The sequence below is a fragment of the Macrotis lagotis genome, chromosome 7 (genome assembly GCF_037893015.1).
Source record: "Macrotis lagotis isolate mMagLag1 chromosome 7, bilby.v1.9.chrom.fasta, whole genome shotgun sequence".
Lineage (NCBI taxonomy): Eukaryota > Metazoa > Chordata > Mammalia > Peramelemorphia > Peramelidae > Macrotis > Macrotis lagotis.
The window spans coordinates 88,756,467-88,776,793 of record NC_133664.1 but is presented as its reverse complement, the minus strand read 5'-3'; the positions used below and the strand labels follow the sequence as shown (position 1 = coordinate 88,776,793).

Here is a 20,327-nt window from a genome sequence, read left to right as displayed (position 1 = left end):
ATGTAATAATAATAGCTAGCATTTATAGAGTGTTTTAAACTTTGTAAAGTACTTAAACATTATTTTATTCCAACACAACTCTGGGAAGTATGTGCTATTGCTTTTTCCTTTTACAGGTAAGGAAACTGAGGCAGACAGCAATTAAGTGATTTGCATGTGGGCATACAGAGAGCCAGTATCTGATGGGGGATTTGAATTCAGTTTTCCTAACTCCAGAACAAGTACTCTAGTTACTATGACATATAACTGCTCTTATGATTGTTGTTGATTGATTGGTATCACTTTCATCCAAGGTTCCTTAAAAGGAATCATGATCATTAAAAACCAAAGGAGATGCAAACAAACACTTGCTGAGGGTCTAGATGTATTCCTCCACATTGTGGTTCTGTTTCTTATTGCTCTCTGGCTCAGTCATCTCCTCTTTTCAGGAAACTTAGATCTCCAGCAATCTGTTCAATGCCTTTTCTCTCCAGAAGGTTGAAGAACTCCCCTGCAGGATGACTGAGCTATAAGCTGGGAGCCACTCAGAGAAGTTACCACAGCCTCAAGGCCTCACTCATCTTTGTCACAGTTTTTTTCAATCCTTTATAAGCTTGATCAACTTCCTGATGTGCATTTGAAACTAGTGAGCTCAGACAATCTGAAAAAGTCTTATTCTTAACTTTATATTCTGACCTGCTTATAATCTTATTTCTTTTAGACACTGTCTGATTTCTTTAACCATTGAATAGTCTATAATATATATGGTTGAAATAATGCTTATATAACCCTTTGCTCTTGGGACACCTGGGGAATAAAAGATATATAGATATATATAATATATATATATGTTTATGAAGAGCTCACATGCAATGCAAAGTATATATAGGTTTATGCCAAAGTTCTATACTTTTAACTATTTCTAAAAATATCCAATAATTAATAAATATAATTGGAAGCTCCCAACAAAATTATAAAGTCCAGTATTTCATCCTAATGTCTCTTCATTGGAAGGCAGAAGATCACTCAGGAGTCACTAGAAGTAAAAACTTTGGCCACCCCATTCCCCATATTGTGTGATTCTATTTCCAGGAACTCCATGAAGGTTTAAGATGGAAATAAGGAAGATTTTCATTTGACCACAATAGGAAGAAGGTAGCATTAAACCCACTCAGGTTGACTTGGAGATAAAGCAACCAAACCAAGAGTGATGGAGAGAGAAGATGTAACACTACTTTCATTTGAATGAGTTGAGCTGCCCACCCAAATGATTTTTCTGCCACTTGCTATTCTGACAGTTGAGTGTAGAGAGTTTGAGAAGAGTTTGGTGTAGTGAATAGCATAGCATTTGATATATAATACATGATTAATAAATAAATAGGTGATTAATAAATGTTGCCACATAGGCAACAACTTTGAAAGACTTAAGTCAATGCAATAAATGAGGGATTATGATGTATGCTGTCTATTCCCTGACAAAGAGATGATGGAGTCAATATGCAGGATGAAAAATTTATTTGTGGACATAAGCAATTCAGGAATTTGTTTTGCTTGACTGTGCATATTTGTTATAAAGGTATTTTCTTCCTTTGTTCATTTTCATGTGTAGTGGGAAAGGGAATGAGGAGAGAAAATAAATGCTAATTAACTGAAAAAACTCTATTTAGTGATTGACAGAATTTTAAACTTGGAGTTGGGAAGATGCGAGTACAAGTCTCTCCATAGACATCTAATTTGCTGTGTGAATTCAGATAAGTCACCAGTTAACCATTCTCAGTTTCTTCATCTGTCAAATGGGAATAATAGCATTTAACTCCCAAAGGTTTTGTGGGGGTCAAATGAGTTAATATATGTATAAAATACTTTATCAATATAAGTACTATTATAATTGAGTTGGTCTGACCTGGAACAAAACAAGTCAGTAAGGCAAGAGACTGAAGCAGCGGTAGCAAGCTTCCTTCCCCCTTTTCTTCTTCTTTTTTTTAAAAGATTTTTTGCAAGGCAAACAGGGTTAAGTGGCTTGCCAAAGGCCACACAGCTAGGTCATTATTAAGTGTCTGAGACTGGATTTGAACTCAGGTACTCCTGAGTCCAGGGCCGGTGCTCTATCCACTGCACCACCTAGCCACGCCTCCTTCCCCCTTTTCTTTGGCAGCCCCTGCAGAGAACAATGGAAGCCCTTAGGGCCAGAAAGGACTTACCTCCACAGAACACATCTCGGTCTCTTTCAGTTTTGACAGGAGTAGGGGAAAGAAAGATAAGCAGCAGCAACAACCTGTAAGGAAGCAGCCCTGATCTCATGGTCTGTTCCAGGCTGAGGGCCACACAGTCTCTGAGTGAAGGAGAGAGTGAGCTTTTTCCTGAACTGACCTGGCCTTGTCTGGAAACTACTGAAAACAGAGATAGAAATGGCATGCAAAGGGCTCCTGTTTCCTGACCAGCCCAGCCCCGTGGGTGTGTGCATTACCTAGGAGACACAGCTGCCACCTTCTCCACCCCTAGGCCTCTGGGGGCCAGGACCACAAGCTATCTGTACAGCTGCATCTGTTCCACTGCCCTGACTCTACCTGTGAACCATTGAAGGTAGAGAGGGGAAAGAGGGAAAATAGGACAGAGATGGCTTCCTAGATTGTGCATTAGCCCAACCAGGCTGAAGAACCTTAGCATTCCTTGGAGGAAAGGTGTGATAGGATCATTTCTACCAGTCTGCAACACACACACACACACACACACACACACACACACCATGTAAGTTGAGCTGAAGTTCAAGAAAATTATCTGTGGGACTTGATTGGTCCCGGAGACCAAGGCTCAACCCTGTCACTCTTTTTTGAAAAAATTATTTTTCATTTATGAAAAACTATTTGTGCATGTAATTGGAAAAATAAAATAAAGCTTAAAAAACCCCAAAGTTTCATTTATTCCAACACCAAATCTAAACTAATAAGGGAGTACCCTGAGTCCAGCCCACCAGTTAGAGAAAGAATAAGGAGCAAGAAGTCCCAGTGGAGTTCCTTTTTCCTCCAGGCCCTGATATTCATTTCCCCTTTCTCTCAGCAAATATACAAACCCATAGAATCCCTTAAGGGGATTATGCCCGAGGGGAAATGGAATACTGATTCACAAATCAAAGGCAATTGTTTGAATAGGAAGTGTCCTGTAAAAGCCTGAGGGCTGGGGTGAGTATGGGAAGGGTTCCTAGTATGGGACTAGGAGAAGACATCTTCTATAGGTTGTTAGTTATACTTTGAACTCCAATAATAATGAATCCCGTGGCTCAGAGTCATTTATTTCCAAGTGGTTAAAGATCAGTTAGGAAAGACAGGTTTGGTGAGAATGCATGGAGGGAGTTCTGTGGGTTGTTGCTTCTGCAATGGAGAGCTCTTGCCAGGAACTGGTAAACCTAAATCAGAGGAAAGCAGTGTAATTCAGTGATCACCTGGAGCTTGATGCCCTTTAGCCTTGAATAACTGTCACCATCTCCCCAGAGGGAGAATTTGTGAGTCAGCTCCTAGCTGCAGTTTTTTTGTCTGGGTATCTATTCAGTAAGGCCTGGCCCCAACTACCCCAAAATATTTTCATTCTGCCACTGACCAACCTTGGAGTCATGGTTCCTACCTATACTGAAATTCCCACTATTAAATCTATTACTTTTAATTGCATAATAAAAACAAAAAGATTTTCTCTTGAATATGGTCATCAAAGTCATCAAATATTATTGATATCTCCATTTCAAAGAAGAAAAAAATGAGGATCAGAGGTCACCATGATCACAGTAAATATTAAATACAAGATTTCAACCAAATTCTTCCTGATTCCAAGTCCAACACAAGTCCAAATCCATCAATAAATGACATCTGTATAGTACCTTAAAATTCACAAAGCCATTATCTCACATGATCCCTGGAAGAGCCTTATGAGGTAAATACTATTTTCACAAGCTCCTTAAGCACAGAGGAAACTGAAACTTAGGGAGAAAAGGGGACAAATAAGGAGAAGGGATGAAGAAAAGGTGGCTCAGTTCAGGGACACTGAGTAAGGGGCTGAGAGCATAATGAGAGGATATAGTCAAATCAAGATCATTTGTTAACACAGTCTAATATACAAATCATAAGTCAATGGGTCAGATCTATAGGAAAATATCATGGCATAAAAATGACACTAAGATTCAAAGTCTGAAAATGCAGTTTCAAACCCTGAATCTGTTTACTTACTACCATGTAAACTGAGTCAGTCCCTTACTTCTCTTCATTGATAGGAGAGACAAAGAGAAAGAGAAAAAGAGAATCTCTAAAAACCATCTAGCTCTAAATCCTATGACTCTTCCTCCAGTTGACTAAAGGCAATGGTCTCTACATTTAAGTTAAAATGGATTCCTGGAAATGTATGACCAAGTTTGATTAGGAGACCCAGTCAATTTGATGAGGCATGAACATACCCATCAATCACATAATTCAATGGAACCTTCACTCTGGATTTTGATTTTATCTCCCTCTGGAGGATGCCCACATATCCACATTCATGTCATTGAGAGGATTAAGGACATCTCCAAGGCTGGGATACTTGTCAGTAATGCCTCATTAAGGGTGAGTTAGTTAAGTCTCAGATACTGCCTGGGGTTGATTTTGGTTTAGACCGTTAGTAAACAAGGAGTCTAGTCTAGTCCTTGAACTGGGTCTATAAAAGGAAAGAGATAACTGCTTCAAACTTCCAGAAAGAGCTGAGACTAGAGGCAGAATAGGCTTTGGTTCTGTTGCCCGAGAAATTGGTTTTGCCAATAAAGATTGAGAACTCTTGGGAAAGTGAAAAGTATTTACTACTAGCCCTGGAATTGAAATAGCTCAGAATTTATTACAGAAGCCTGCAAAATTCACAGATTAAAACAAAGGACTAGGTGAGGTGCCTGAGGGAAAGAGTGAAAGGGAAAAAGCCAGGAGACTAGACTGGGCTGAGATTCAAATGATGTCCATGCCATGGAGAGTGTCTATCCTGCTGGGGGAAAGAAGACTTCTTACTTGAATGCATTTTCATAGTGGGTTCAACAACGATGGCACTTGGAGAGCATACTTCCTGGCTCCAGTACTCTCCAATACACATGCCACAGGGGTGGCTCTCCAAGGAGTGATCAAGACAGGTGATGGTCTATGCACTAGTTTTTCCTGTCTCAAAGAGCATGACCTTTAAGTCCAAAACATCATTTCCTATGATTTAAGATTGTCACACCAAGTTAAGCTTAACTCATCAGTGAAAGCATGGCCCAGGTCAAAAGTGAAAGTCAAGAGTAAGTGTTTTAACTGTACAGAGCTTACAAGGATCAGTTAAGATTGTACAGGACATAAGAGATGGTAATTTCTTTTTTTTAACTGACTAAAAGTAGTACTTAACGTCACATTTCCACTGAATCTGGGCCTTAGGTGGGATCCAAGGTAGAGGATATCATGGATTTCTTTTAGAATTGATGGACAAGTGGAAGAATTAAGCACATGGCTCTGAAGTCAGAGAAACAACCAAGAAAAGAGTCATGATATAAAAGAACCAAATCCTCAAATTTACTCTCTGCTCTCTATGAAATCACTTAGATAGTGCAATAGCAAAACAGTTGTTCCTCTAGAAATCCCAAGTTTGTTTCCTTTTCCAAGGAAATACAAACACAGGGTAGTATTACAATGCTAAAGGCATATACAGGTTCCTGGGGTGAAAGAAGAAGTCACTGGAATGTGATGACTGTCTTCTCTGTGGAGTCTGGTTCCAGACTCACTGGAGATGAGAAGAGCAGTGGTTTTCAAACATTTTGGTCTTAGGACACATTTATCCTCATAAAAGTTAATCAATCTTTACCATATTAGAAATTAAAACTGATAAAATATTGCAAATTCATTCATTAAAAATAAACCTATGAAATATTGACATAAATAACACATTTGATGAAAAATAATTATATTTTCCAAAACAAAATATAATTAGCGTAAATTGCAAATTGCTTTTTTACCCTCAGGGCAAATGTCAACATAGCTGTTCCAGGATAAACCATGAGATTCAAAAAAGTGATTCAATATTTGAATATTTCAATAACTGTTGTGGTTTTTGCTAAGCATTTACATAAAAAAAATCTTTAAAGATTAGTTCACGATGATAACCTTATGAATATAAGCAAAACAGCAAGTCTAGCCACATCTGTTGACTTGTCCATTTGTAAGGCTGAAGTACAATTTTTTTTAGGTTTTTTTGCAAGGCAAATGGGGTTAAGTGGCTTGCCCAAGGCCACACAGCTAGGGTGCACTTGAACTCAGGTACTCCTGACTCCAGGGCCGGTGCTCTATCCACTGCACCACCTAGCTGCCCCTAAAGTACAATTCTGAAGACAAGATATTAACTAATCTTCATGTTTGCTACTTAATATTTAGTATTCACAGGTAATGTAACTTCTAGAAAATTCCACTGTATACTCATGAAAGAATGATAATGAAAAAGGCAAATAACCTCTTCTTATGGACATAGTTTTGACCTCATGGATCCCCTGAAAGAATCTCAGGAATGACCCTACTTTGGGAACCCCTGGAGAACAGAGATAGATGATATGAATGGCAAAACATTTATTAAACCCTTTCTGCTAAATGATGGGACTACAAATATAAACAAACAAGATAGATCCTGCTCTTAGGAGTTTATATTCTAATTGAGGACTATTGATATTTTTCCTTTGTTCTTGAAGAGACTCAGTGACTTCAGGAAGATGATGCCATGACATAAAAATGAATTGAATTTGAGTGAGAGGGTTGTGCATATTTACCAGTCTTATGCTCTCCTCCAGAGCCATCTAAATCCAGTGGCCAGATATGGATCAGAACAATTAGAGATAGCCCTGCTGCAGTGGGAGATCTTGACCTTTATAAGGTAAGGTAAGGGCTTTTCTAGGTTTTAGTTTACCTAAAGCAACACCCATTCAGTGATTGAGGTTAGGTAAGAAATGAGACCCAAAAAGAAAGGTCTCTTTTATCTATTCAAAAAGCAAAAAAACAAACAAACTGGGAGGAGAAGACACTCAGAGTATTTGGCCAAAACAGAGACAACTGCTACCAAAACTCAAACAATGACGTAATGGTGTTGAGCTGGGTCTTACTGTTGGCCAATCTGTGAGAGCCAAAGCAATTTGAGTTTAAGACATGGTCTAGTAGCTCCATTTGAATTCAATGGATTTTTATCAAAATCTGGGTTTTCAGTGCTCTATTTCAAGATGTCAAAAATAAAATGCTTGGTTCAAAATAGTTACTCATCTCAGTTTTTTTTTTAATGGTAGAATATATAGGTAGGGAAGAGGAAAAAAGAAATCCAGCCCATAAAGCACAAGATATCTTGTGAATAAGTTTCAGTGAATAAAATTTATATTCCTTTGGGCAGAGTACCCATAGATAAAAGTATGATTCCCTGTGTGGAGAGAGAGAGAGAGGAGGAGGGAGATGAGGGAAAGAGGAAGGGAGAGAAAGGAAGGAAGTCTATTTGGGGAAGACAACATACAAATGAGTGCTAGAATGCTACCCATGTAAGGCCATGTTGAGGAGACTACAGAAAGTAACATGGAAGCAAGATAAGACAAAAGATTCATCTATCAAAACGGGGGAATCAGAAGTAGAGTCTAAGGTTATGGTGGGGTGAAGACTGTCAGATAATAATGGAAAGAAAATTTATTAAATTATTTTGATCTACTTTGTTCTATTTTGTACTTTCTGTGGGAAGAAATAAAAACTTTCCTATATAAAATATGTATTACCTTGAGTACTTAGAATTATGATTATTTTTTATCAAGCTTTATTCTGCAATTCCTAAAGGAAGCTGGATAGCAGTAAAATTAGCTAAAAGAGTATGATTTTGATATCTAAGAATCAAAGAAATATAAATCACTGAACACTGAACACTGAAATTTCAGCCTACAAAATGGCAAAGATGACCAAAAGATGGAGATAGTCAATGATGAAGGGGTTGCAGGATAATAGGAACATTCATACACTCTTGGTAAAGTTGTAAATCAGTACAATCATTTTAGAACAAAGTATGAACTAATGCAAATACAGTGATTAAAGCAATGACTTGCCCCCAAATCCCTGCACAGTGGTATATTCGAGGCTCCCCCCAAACAAGAGGTCCAATCTGATTCTGAAGAAAAAGGCCAGGAGTTCCAAATTGATTACATAAATAGCTTAATAATCAAAATGGGATACTCACATTGGGACAGTCTAGGTTGATGGCTAGACCACATATTGAAATTTCTGCAAAGACTGCCTCCAAAACCCCCATGGTAATTATAGAAATCAGCAAAGGGAGGAGGAGTTATAGGGTTCATTTATATGGATCAAGAGATATTTTGGGGTTTACTCTACTCATTATTGGTCTGGGGTCCCAGAGATCTGGGTGTCATATCAGTTCTGTTTTAGCAGAAGTCCTGAGTTATTCTCCAGGTAGTGTGCTTTCTTTTGATTTATGTTATTCATAGCTTTCATTGATAGGGACTCCATATTATTATTATCATTATTACTTTCATCTACAGACACTTTGCCAGAAACCCACATTATTCACGACCTTTACCAGGATACCTACATCATGGTTTTTCCCTGCTTAAGAGATCCATATTATTATGGCTTTCACCAATAAGGACTCCAAAAATATCCTTATTCTTTGCCTCAGAAGGCATATATCACAAGAAGGTTATGGAGAAAAAGAAAGGCTACATTTATACTAAAATACTACTTATTTGCTCATTATGGTACCAAAGAATTGGAAACAAAGTAGACATATCAACTGGGGAACATCTATCTAAATTCTAGTCCATGAATGCAATGGAATGTTTACTGTCCTGTGAGGAACAACAAAGATGATGGATAAGAGGGATACAAAATCTTGTATGAACTGAAACCCAAGAAAATGAGTCTTTCACTCTATTCACTGCATTTCCTAGCTCTCTTTAGTTGATCATTACAACACTATGAAATGTTAAGTCTTTTAAGATTCACATGTGACCCCATAGGTAGATATACTTGTTTAGTAGAATAATACTGCCCAAGTCTTCAAGCAGCAAGGACATTTTGAGAAGTGTATTAAGTCATCATCTTGGTAATCTTCCAGCTCATTATGTTTTCTCCTTTCTGCATTTTTATTTCTCCTTTGGGCATCCCTTCTGAAGGAGTTGGGAAGAGATGACGAAAATGCTGCAGACTGTTCATTCTGTGAACTCCTAACCCCCTCCCTCCGCCCCCCAGGAAATCAAAAGAAGAGAGCTGGAAGGGAACTTGGAAATCACCTAGTCCAGCCCCTTCATTTTACAGCTCTGCTGGTAGACTGTCAGGCATCTTCAGGGGGAAGCAGAATATTTGGCAGTGGGGGAGCTAAGGAGAGATCATCAGGGCTTCCTAGCACCTTCAAAATTCTTACCCTACAGATAGCTCTGCCTGGTCAGGCCAGCCCTGCTTGTACAGGATCACATTTACCATCTGTGCCCCTGCCAGGTTAGTACTTGCCAACATTCTGCCATGAGTAGATTCACAGGATAAAAGGGATCATGGCAAATGGAAATATGTCCTTCATTCAACCTAGTCAGTCAATTAAAAAAAAAGGCCTAAAGCCAGACTTATCTGAGAGACAGACATTAGAGCTCATGTCCTAAAAACAGTTGGAATAAATCATCCTTTCAATCCAACTACCCAGTTGGAATTAAAAACTCCCAGGCATCAATCAGCATGGCTGGATTTTTAGAAGCTTCTTGAAATGTAGTAGCAATTATTGTTTGGAACAGGAATGAGCTAACCATTCCAGATATTTCAACTGATTTCTGCAACTTTGGTCTATATATCCTTAAATTCTATGTGAAGGGTGTTAGATCAGTGTGAACTCTGGGCAGAGGGTGGAACTGCTTTTCAGTTTTCTATGATTATATTTAAATAGCAACAAGAAAAAGAAAAAAATAGCATCATAAGAAAATCCTTTCATTTGTTTCTGCTTACATCAGTGCTTCTGTGACTTTATCAGCATTGAAACCCTGTAGATTCAGAGAGGTTAAGAAACTTACTGGTAGGCATCAAAGGGATAGTTTTTCTTTATTTCAAATCCAACACTCTCTCCAATGCCTCCCCCCTCTCTTTGTTATCTTTACTTATTATGATAATTTAACTACCAGGTGTTGATTCTCGTGTCCAACTAATCCTATCCAACAGTAAGATCACAATCTGTGACCCTAATGAGTATGGTATTTTAATCTGCTGAGAAGTATTGGGGAAATACTAGCTAGATGGTACAATGGATAGAACCATTTAACATAGAGGTCATACTATATTAAATACATATTAGAGTAGTAATAAATATTTGTTCCCTTTCCCTTTGGTATTTGGAGAATGCATGACTTTTTTTCTCGCCTTCTCCCCTCCTTCAATTCTTGACTCATTCTAAGAAAGGTACTATAGATTAACTTGATCAGAAGCAGTTTTGAGTTCTCATCTGACTGTAAAACCTTACCAGTTTCCTGAAAAAGTCAGGTATAGTGCTGCTCTCCTAAACAGTCTTTTTCAAACTCAGGAGTTGTAGAAAATGCACAGTGCAGTTTGCTTAGCCTCCCCCTACTTCTACTTTGTGTTCTTGTTGGGAGCTAGCAAAGGAATATAAATAATATAAGAAAATTATCAGCTGTAGTCTCATTGAGTGGGACAGTTCTTTATGGTAAATATTCAAGAAGTCAGGACCCAAGAATCACAGTGTAAGAAAAGAACTGAGAATTCAAGGAAGATAAGAACAACTGAAGGACCATCCTTCCTCCCCCCCCACCCCCCCACCCCCATTCATAAGGACCTTTGTTATCTCTCATCATAACTAGTTTATCCTCATGGAGCAGGATTATAGGTTGATAAGGTAGATAAGACTAAGATAGAAATCTATTCCCTCCATTCACCATGTTGCCCTCTCTTCTTTCCAAACCAGAGACCTTGTCTGCAGCTCCTCCCTCTCATGACTCCTTGTAACATCTGCTTTCCAAAGTCCCACTGATGGGGAGAGGAAATGATGGTAGAAGGATCACATAGAACAGTAGTATCAAACTCAAACAGAAAGAGCAGCAGCATACTGACTTAGAAAACTACAATTTATCATTGCTTATGTTGTACTGATTCTTTATTTATTTTGTTAAAACATTTCCCAATTGGGTCAGCCAAGTGGTGAAGTGGGTAGAGCACTGGCCCTGGAGTCAGGAGGGCCTGAGTTTAAATCCAGTCTCAGACGCTTAAAATTACCTAGCTGTTGTGACCTTGGGCAAGTCACTTAACCACATTTCCTTGCAAATAACCAAATTCAAAACAAAACAGAACAAAAAAAGCATTTCCCAATTATATTTTACTCCGGTCCTGGTCACACTTGGGCCTAAGTTTTAGGGTCATTGAGAGAATTGATTGAGATAATATTTGTAAAGCACTTAGCACAGTGTAGAAGGCACTTTATAAGTGTTATTATCATTATTTTCCTGACATATATCATTTTCTGATAGACTGTGAAGAGCATAACAATACTTATAGCTCACATTTCTTTAGTGCTTTGTAATTTTCAAAATGCTTTTTTCATAAAAATTCTATTGGACATATATATATATTTATATACATATATAAAATATATTACATGTATATATAAATTCACATTTTGTGATCTTCACTGGAGTTCTGTGAGGTAGCTGTAATTATTATCCCCATTAAAATTAAATGACTTGCCAAGGGTCACGGAGCTAGTAAGTAGCTAAAGGCTGGATTGGAACTCAGATCTTCCTATCTCCAATCTAATCCCTGTGTTTTATATAGTCTATATCAAGCTTTGCCTTATTAGCTCCATTTTACAGAAGAGGAAACTGAAGCTGAGAGTGTTAAGAGGAGGTCACATAATCTTAAGGAGATGAAATCAAGATTTTAAAATAAACTTAAGATCATAGATTTATAGATAAATTAGAGTTCATCCTCCTTTATTGTACAGATAAGGAAATTGAAGATCAGTGAATTTAAATCATTTATCTAAGGTCATAGATTCTTGCACTTAAATATCTTTGTAAACGTGCATTTTTATATACATGTGGATGACATGACATAGAGAACTCTGAGAAACCTTTTTTTAGAGGACTATTGAATGGGAATGACAAGGAAGAATGGAGGTTCAAAGGCTAAACATAGAATCCTACACAAAGGTCAGAGTCATAGCTTTAAGTCCATTATAGGTGAACAACATGGCACCTGATGACAGAACCAGTCCTTTCTCATAGAAGTACCACCAGGACTCTCTAACCCCTCTTTTTATACCTGGGGGAGTTGAGGTTCAAAGTAGATAAAATTCCCTCAATATTAAACAGGTAATGAGTAGGAAAAGTTAAGATTTGAACCTAGATCCTCTACATTTAGAGTCAAGACTCAATTTACTTTTTGTTTGTTTAGGTTTTTTTTTTAACAAGGCAGTGGGGTTAATTGACTTGCCCAAGGCCACACAGCTAGGTAATTTTTAAGTGTCTGAGGCAGGATATGAACTCAGGTCCTCCTGACTTCAGGGCCAGTGCTCTATCCACTGTGCCACCTAGTTGCCCCAAGGACTCAATTTATTTTACCTTATTATCTTCTGTTCCAGATTATTCCATTCTTCTATGACTCCTTCTTCTAGAAGACTGAGTCATGCCTTTTGCTGCTGAGGACACATTCTGGCTAGCCAAAGGGGAATCCTTGATAACCACAAGAACCAGCCCTATCAAAAGTTTGACCATGGAGCGGCTAGGTGGCACAGTGGATAAAGCACCGGCCTTGGAGTCAGGAGTACCTGGATTCAAATCCAGTCTCAGACACTTAATAATTACCTAGCTGTGTGGCCTTGGGCAAGCCACTTAACGCCATTTGCCTTGCAAAAACCTAAAAAAAAAAAAAGAATTATAAAAAAGTTTGACCAGGGGCGTGGATAGAGCACTGGCCCTGAAGTCAGGAGTACCTGAGTTCAAATCCACCCTCAGACACTTAATAATTACCTAGCTGTGTGGCCTTGGGCAAGCCACTTAACCCCACTGCCTTGCAAAAAAAAAAAAAAGTTTGACCAAACCCAAGAAGCTGATTAGTGCAGTGGACAGAGTGCAGAACCTGAACTAGGAATACCTGAATTCCAATCTGGCCATCAGACACTTACTAGCTATGTGGCAAGTCATTTAACCTGTCTTTCCTTCAGTTTCTTCAACTGTAAAATGGGAATAATAATAATAATAATAATAATAATAGCACCTGCTTTTTAGGGTCATTGAGAGAATTGATTGAGATAATATTTGTAAAGCACTTAGCACAGTGTAGAAGGTACTTTATAAATGTTATTATCATTATTTTCCTGACATGCCAAATATATGGAATTACATGTTCCACAATCTCATGTACAAATATGTTTCCATATTCCAATACCCCTGAAAGGCATTCAATTTCATCTCGGCCCCTTCCCAATTACCCCCTTGACTCCTAAAGGTAGAAATTCTGGGTGACCTTTTTCTCCTTTGACACTTGGTAGAGCTTCAGTCATTGGTGGTAAGTGCTCTTAATCTATAGCATGTTCCATTAAAATATTAGTAAAATAATCTGCCAGACTATCTGTGGGTAAGGTGTTGGCGACAGAATGTATACTTGTCCTTTGAAAGTCAACCTGGCTTGGGGGGTGATGATCAGTCTTGATGGACTTGCTCATTCCATCAGTACAATAATCAGGGATAATTTGGGGCTGTCTGCAATGGAGAATACCATCTGTATCCAGAGAAAGAATTGTGAAGTTTGGACAAAGACCAAAGACTATTTTCAATTTAGGAAAAAAAAAACATCATCTTATTATGTAATTTTGCTATCTCTTATACTTTGTTTCTTTCTTAAGGATATGATTCCTCTCTCATCACATAGATCAATGTATACCATGGAAACAATGTAAAGACTAACATGTGGGGGTGGGGGTGGGGGGAGGGAAGCAAGAATGGAGGAAAAATTATAAACCTCAAAATAAATAAAATCCTCCCCCCCAAAAAAATTCAATCTGGCTAAGCTGGAGATGCTCTGAAATTTTAGTCTACAGAAATAATCAAAGACCTTATAAATCAAAGACAATTGGGATCCATCAGCTGTTCAACAAGCATTTTATCAGCACTCTATTAGACACTAGAGATACAAAAACAAAAATGGTTTATATATTCTATGGGGAAAACAATTTGTACATATATTATATATGCAAATTAAATAAGAGGTCAATTTTGGAGGTAGATGCTATCAGCTGCAGGAAATGGGGGACTTGAGGAAAGACCTCATGTAGAATATAAAAGAAACTATAGATTTCCAGAGGCAGAAATGAGAAGGGGAATGCATTCCAGGAATGGAAGACAGCCAATGCAAAGGCTTAGAGGTGGGAAAAGAATATTGTGTATAAGAAATAGTAAGACCAGTTTAACCAAACTATAGCATATGCTAAGGGCAGTATCACACAGCTTCTTCAAGTAAATACATTTACAAATTAATTTAACTATGAGATATCCATTCCTATATTTCTCTGAGATTTATAAAACATTTTCCTCATAACAACTCTGTCAGGCAAGTAATTTAAACAAGAGCATACCCATTTTCCAGATAAGGAAATTAATTCTCAGAATGGTTCAAATTCTTGTCCATGGTCTCCCAGCTAGTAAATAACTGATCCAGGACTCCAACCCAGGACAGAAGGATCAAAATAATCATGCTCTTTCTCCTAGCATTTCATATTTAAAGGTCTCTTATGGCAGTCCAGCACTGAAAGTTTCCCCCTAAAGGTAAAGAAAAATGAATAAAAAGGAAAAAATCCAATAACCTTACACCCTTTGAGGCTTCACCCACCATCTCATTTGTTGAGTTGGGGGTCTTTTGCTTGGAATTGTTCTGTCTCTTTTACTTAGATTGGAAATCTCCTGGGCAAAGACCATGTGACCCTTCTGCCCTTGAAGCTTAACTAACAATGAAATGTTTTAAATAAATGTACCTTGGGAAATGGCGGGTGCAAATGTGGAGGCACACATTCTGCTCAGACATTTATGTAACTGTGTATTCTGAGATGAAAATCATTAATATTTGCAATTTTTCATGCTGTTAGCTTTGCTAAGTATTTTCCTTACAAGAATTTAAGCATTAAAATACAATTGGGGTGGGGAGGATACGAAGAGGGTCCACACCTATGAGCTTATTGATGATGAGAACTGGCAGTGTGGAAACTCATTTCACTAATATAGATCAGTAACTCATTTGCATCTTATGGTCTTAAAGAATTGCCTAGGAGCAGTTAGAAATTAAATTATTTACTTGCCCAGGGCCACTCACTATATTTCAGGGGTAGGATTTGAACCTAAATCTAATTCCAAGGCCAGTCTTCAACCCACTATATGCATGATAAAATATTAAGACAAGAATTATTATCTCCATTTACATAAAAATTAAATAATTCTATTAATATTGTCATCAAGGAAACATTAGAGATAAAGAATTTGAGCTGGTCACATGGAAAAAGTAAGACATTCCTGAAGTATAGACCATAAATTCCAGTAGTCTCCTAATGTCAGGAGAAATTGAGGGAAGTCTCTTACATATTGGATGGTTCCCCTGTAGTGAATTTGTGAGAAGACATGAACAGGTTGCAATCGGCATGATTGGAGGGAATGCTCACAATAATGAAATGATAGATTCGAATTCATATTTAAAGATCAAGCAACCAAGGGTCAGAGGGATGAAGTAGCTAGACCAGGGTCACTCAGCAAATGTCCATTTCAAGTATCCAAGCTGGCAAAAATGTCCTGGTCCCAAAGTCATCTCTTCCCACTATTTTATATTATATAGTTACTGTCCCAGGTCCTAACCTCTGGGACCAGATTCCCATTCTTTCTCCTCTTATCTTCTGCCATGGTGACACTGACTTTTGCTTCTCTTCTCCCTCTCCTACCATTCATTAGTAAGTATTTTTTATGCCACTCTTGGTGTGAGGTTAAAAGCATTAATCCTTTATGTAAGACACTGAAGTTTTCAGCTGAGAGGAATGGGGGGGGGGGAATGTTTCACTTTTTAGCAGACAGGGAGTCAGAAAGGGAAAAAATGCATTAGCCTCAGCAGTGAGATCAGTCTAATGTTTCATGGCTATTGCCTATAACTCGAAAGGAAAAATACAGAAGTTGCATATTTTCAGTCATAGCTTTGTTCCTTAAGGGAGACCATGATTATAGGAGTGATGTGAAGCCTGAAATAGGGAATCCCAGGATCTAATCATTTAAAATTACCCTAGAAGTCATCTGGTCCAGCCTACATTCAGGTAAGCACTTCTAAAATATACTCAACAAATGGTCATGTGATTCTCACAACCTCCCTGTGAGCTTGGTCTTATTTCCATTTTACAGATGTTGAAACTGAGATGGAGAGTGATTTGCACAGGATTATACATCTAGTAAGTAGAGAGACTTTGTATTATCCTGGGAGGTGATGAAGAGGAGTACAGTGAACTGTGCCAAGTGCAAATATTATCTCAGGATCATAGATTTAGAACTAAGAAAGACTTTAGAGACCATTCAATCCACTCCCCTTAATTATATAAATGTGGAAAGTATGCAATGAGAGTTTACACTATTTTTTAAGTCACACCACTGAAAAGTAGGATTTGAACCCAGGTCTTCCTGCCCCAAGTCCAGTACCCTGGCTATTAGACCATGTTGAACATGCCCAGTTCTTTCAACATTTGCCCTAAATTGGAAAAGTATAAAGAATTTCCTGGGAGTAGTTATAAATCAAATTATTTATTTGCCCAGGGCCACTCACTATGTTCCAGGGGTAGGATTTGAACCTAAATCTTCCTAATTCCAAGACGTCTTCTACCCCCTATATGCATGATAAAATATCAAGACAGGAATTATTATATCCATTTTACATAATGCACAGGAGGTTTTGGAGCCAGGATGGCCTGGGATCAACTTCTCATTTCAATAGAATCATGGGTAAATTGCTCAATTTCTAAATGTTCCAGAGTGAATCTCTAAAACAATAAATTGTAAATCTGCATCAGTGAATGGAATTTCCATACTAGAAGGTCCCTTCAGTGATGAAATCATAGTCCTTTCTCTCCAGTCCCCTCCCCAAGAGAATACATGTTTTGGAATCTCTTCCATACTAGTACAGCACAATTTCAGTACAACGAACTCTGAAAACATGAAAATTTGCCATCCACATCACTGTTAGAACATTTTTTAAAAAGCTTCAACATTCAGTAAGGAAATGCTCCTTTCACTCCATCATGTTTCAGCCACAGTATCATTATTATCTCCCTACACAACATGTCCCCCCCTTCCCCATCTCACTTAAAAAGAACAATAAAAGTCTTTGACAACTTTAAATGGAAAGGGCTCTTTAAATCACTCTGTTTAGCAGCCTTGGCATTCTACCCTCCAACAAACCCATGTGATACCCTGCATGTTGCCACTCGGCAGTATTTATAGCCTCAGGAATTTCAATTCTGACAAAATAAATTAACCACTAAACATTGCTAACTATCATTAAACTTCCCCAGAAGCAGGGCAATGATCAGATCAGACCCCAATTCTGATCTCAGTTGCAATATGACTTTAAAACCATATGTGCTTTGCTGCCTGAGGCACAATGGGCTGTGTTTAAAAAGGACTGACTCTTGGGACAGGAGGTTCAAATATACCGTAAACATCTCTGTGTGTGTGCATTTCCCCCTCTTATTTTCTTCACAAATTTATTCCAATTCAGTATGATTTTATTAAACTCCAAATATGTACCTAGGTACTGGGGATGTGAAGGCAGACAACCCTTGCCCCAAAGGGGCTCTCATTCTATTGGGAAGGGATGGGGGAGGGAGATAGTATATAATACATACATGGATAAGTAAATTCAAACTATGGATAACTGGAGTTAATTATAGCATCTACTTCCAAGGCTTGTTTGAGGATATGAGAAAATATTTATAGAGCACTGGGCATATTGGCTGGCACATAGTAGGCTCTATATAAATAATATTATCATCATTATTGCAGAGTATATGCAAAAGGAGTTTTGGGAAAATATGAAAAGCTTTAAATAGGAAGTATTGCCTGAGGGACCTATAGAGGCAAAGGAATGTAAGAAGAGTGAACAACCTGTAAAATGAATGAACTTGGCTCTAGAATGGCAGTACCCCGGCTCCTACTCTGACCTGGGTAAACAGCAAGCAGCCCAGTCTGACCAAAATGCAGATTGGTGAGAGAGAATATTGTGACACAGGAGCAGAAGTAGGTTGAAACTATATTGTAAAGGTTTAGATGCCCCTTCCCCAGCTAGGAGTTGAGACAAGGGTTTCTTAAACCCCAAGGGATTTGTGGGTAAGTTTCAGGGACTCTGTGAAAGTGCAACTTTTAATATTTTAATAATTGCATTTCAGTGTAATTTGTTTCCCTTGCAATTCCTTACATTTTATGCCTTTAAAAGCATTTTTCTGAGAAGAGATTCATAAGCTTCACTAGACTGCCACCAGGGTATATAACATAAAAATGTTCAGAACTCCACTCTAAAAATAATAGGGAACGATTGCAGTTTCTTGAGCTAGGGAGGGACATCAATAGATATTTATTAAGTAACTATCATGTACCATAAACTATGAAACAAAAAAAATGCAAAAGACAGTCTCTGTCCTAAAGGAGTTTGCAAGCTAATGGAGGAGACAATATAAAAGCAAATACATACAAAGCAAACTGTATATAGAATAAAAAGAAAATAATTAAAAGGACGATATTAGAATTTAGAGCTTGGGAAAGCCTTCCTGTAGAAGGTGGGATTTTATTTGAGACTTCAAAAAAGACTGGGAGATTAAAAGTCAGAGCAGAGGAGGGAAAACATTCCAGGCATGGGAGATAGTTAGAAAGAATTCCTAGAGTCCAAGGATGGTCTTATTTGTGGAACAGTCAGGAGGTCAGTTTCACTGGATCAAAGAGTCTGGGGATAAGGTATAAGAAGATATAGCCAGATATATGCCTTAGAAAGACTGTTGGTAGCTGTGAGAAAGAAGGGTTGGATAGGAGAAAGAATGGAAGCCTGGATACCAATTAAGAGGCTATTAAAAACAAAGACATTTCAGCATATGCTGAAGTTTTTAATATATTCCCATTCTCTCTCTCTCTCTCTCTCCCTTTCCTCCCCTTCTAGTTATGGGGCAGGAGCAAGGGGTAGATCATACTTAATTCCATTTTGATTGAAAGTGCTATTTCTAAAGGAACAGGGTTCCAGGGCCTAATCAAGCAACCAAAAAAAACCCAGATTCATATACCATTTTGAAGATATTATTTCTGTGATATCTAAGCCAGAAAGAAAACTGCAAATTCCACTATCAAAATGTTTCTTTTAATAAAACAGTACCTTTGCAAATGTTCATCTTTAAGAAACAAGCTTTACCTTTGAATTTTTGCAGACTGATCTGCACTTCTATTTTAGTCGACTATATATATTATATATGTATATATGCATATATACATATATATGCATATGCAAACATATTTGTATGAGGGCTGAAAACATCAATTACTTCAAAGACATTTCCTCAGCAAATCACCTGTTGGTTTTTCATTTAATTTATTTGTTTTGAATTTTACAATTTTCCCCCTAATCTCACTTCCCTCACCCCATCCTCCACAGAAGGCCATCTGTTAGTCTTTACATTGTTTCCATGGTATCCATTGAAAATTACCTGTTGTTGTCACAAGTATTACAGTTTTAACCAGAAAGTTGCTAATATCATTTAAAAAATAAAGAGAAGGTTCCCAGGTCATTTCCCACATTCTATCAACTGCAGTCTAATTTCAGTCATATTAAAAAGAGGCTGCTTTGCATAAAGGCCCTGAGTTTGCAAGCTGGAGTCACAAGGCAGGTGGCAGCAAACCTTAGCCTGGAGACATAACAGAATTAGTTCTCAGTTTCTGCTCTCCCTAACTAGGGTCTCAGAAATAAAACCCCAGCTACACAGTTTCACTCCTGTAGCTACTGTGACCAAAGAATTGGTTGACTACATTAAATGTTTGAGATCCATCAAGAAATTAATCAAGTTTTTTAATGCTGGAACCAATAATAGATTAGGCCTTCAGTATCTGACTCCCAAAGTTAAACCCGACTGCAGACATCCCAAGACACTTTGCTCTTTTCCATTTACTTCACCTTTCCAGAGCTGCAACTCCAGTATAGAAATTAGGCAAGAATTCCCAAGTTAAGATCTAATCTCCTCTATATTCAATTCTTCAAAAAGCTAGTAAATTCCCACCCCACTCAAAAATATAGGCATTTCCTATTGAT

The 20,327-nt window shown here is 37.9% G+C and overlaps 1 protein-coding gene across 2 annotated transcripts in view; it reads right to left on the bottom strand.

Annotated features, from left to right (window-relative positions):
- The window catches only part of CNPY1 (canopy FGF signaling regulator 1), a 199,254-nt gene that overhangs the window by 102,157 nt on the left and 76,770 nt on the right, over positions 1-20,327 (bottom strand). Inside the window, exon 1 of one of the 2 annotated variants that reach the window (XM_074193289.1) lies at positions 2,181-2,402. The exons of the other annotated variant lie outside the window; for it this stretch is intronic. Within the exon in view, the coding sequence (XP_074049390.1) occupies positions 2,181-2,394 (214 nt within the window). The 5' untranslated portion in view covers positions 2,395-2,402. Of the gene's footprint in view, positions 1-2,180; positions 2,403-20,327 lie in introns of those variants that run through there. 2 annotated transcript variants of the gene reach the window in all.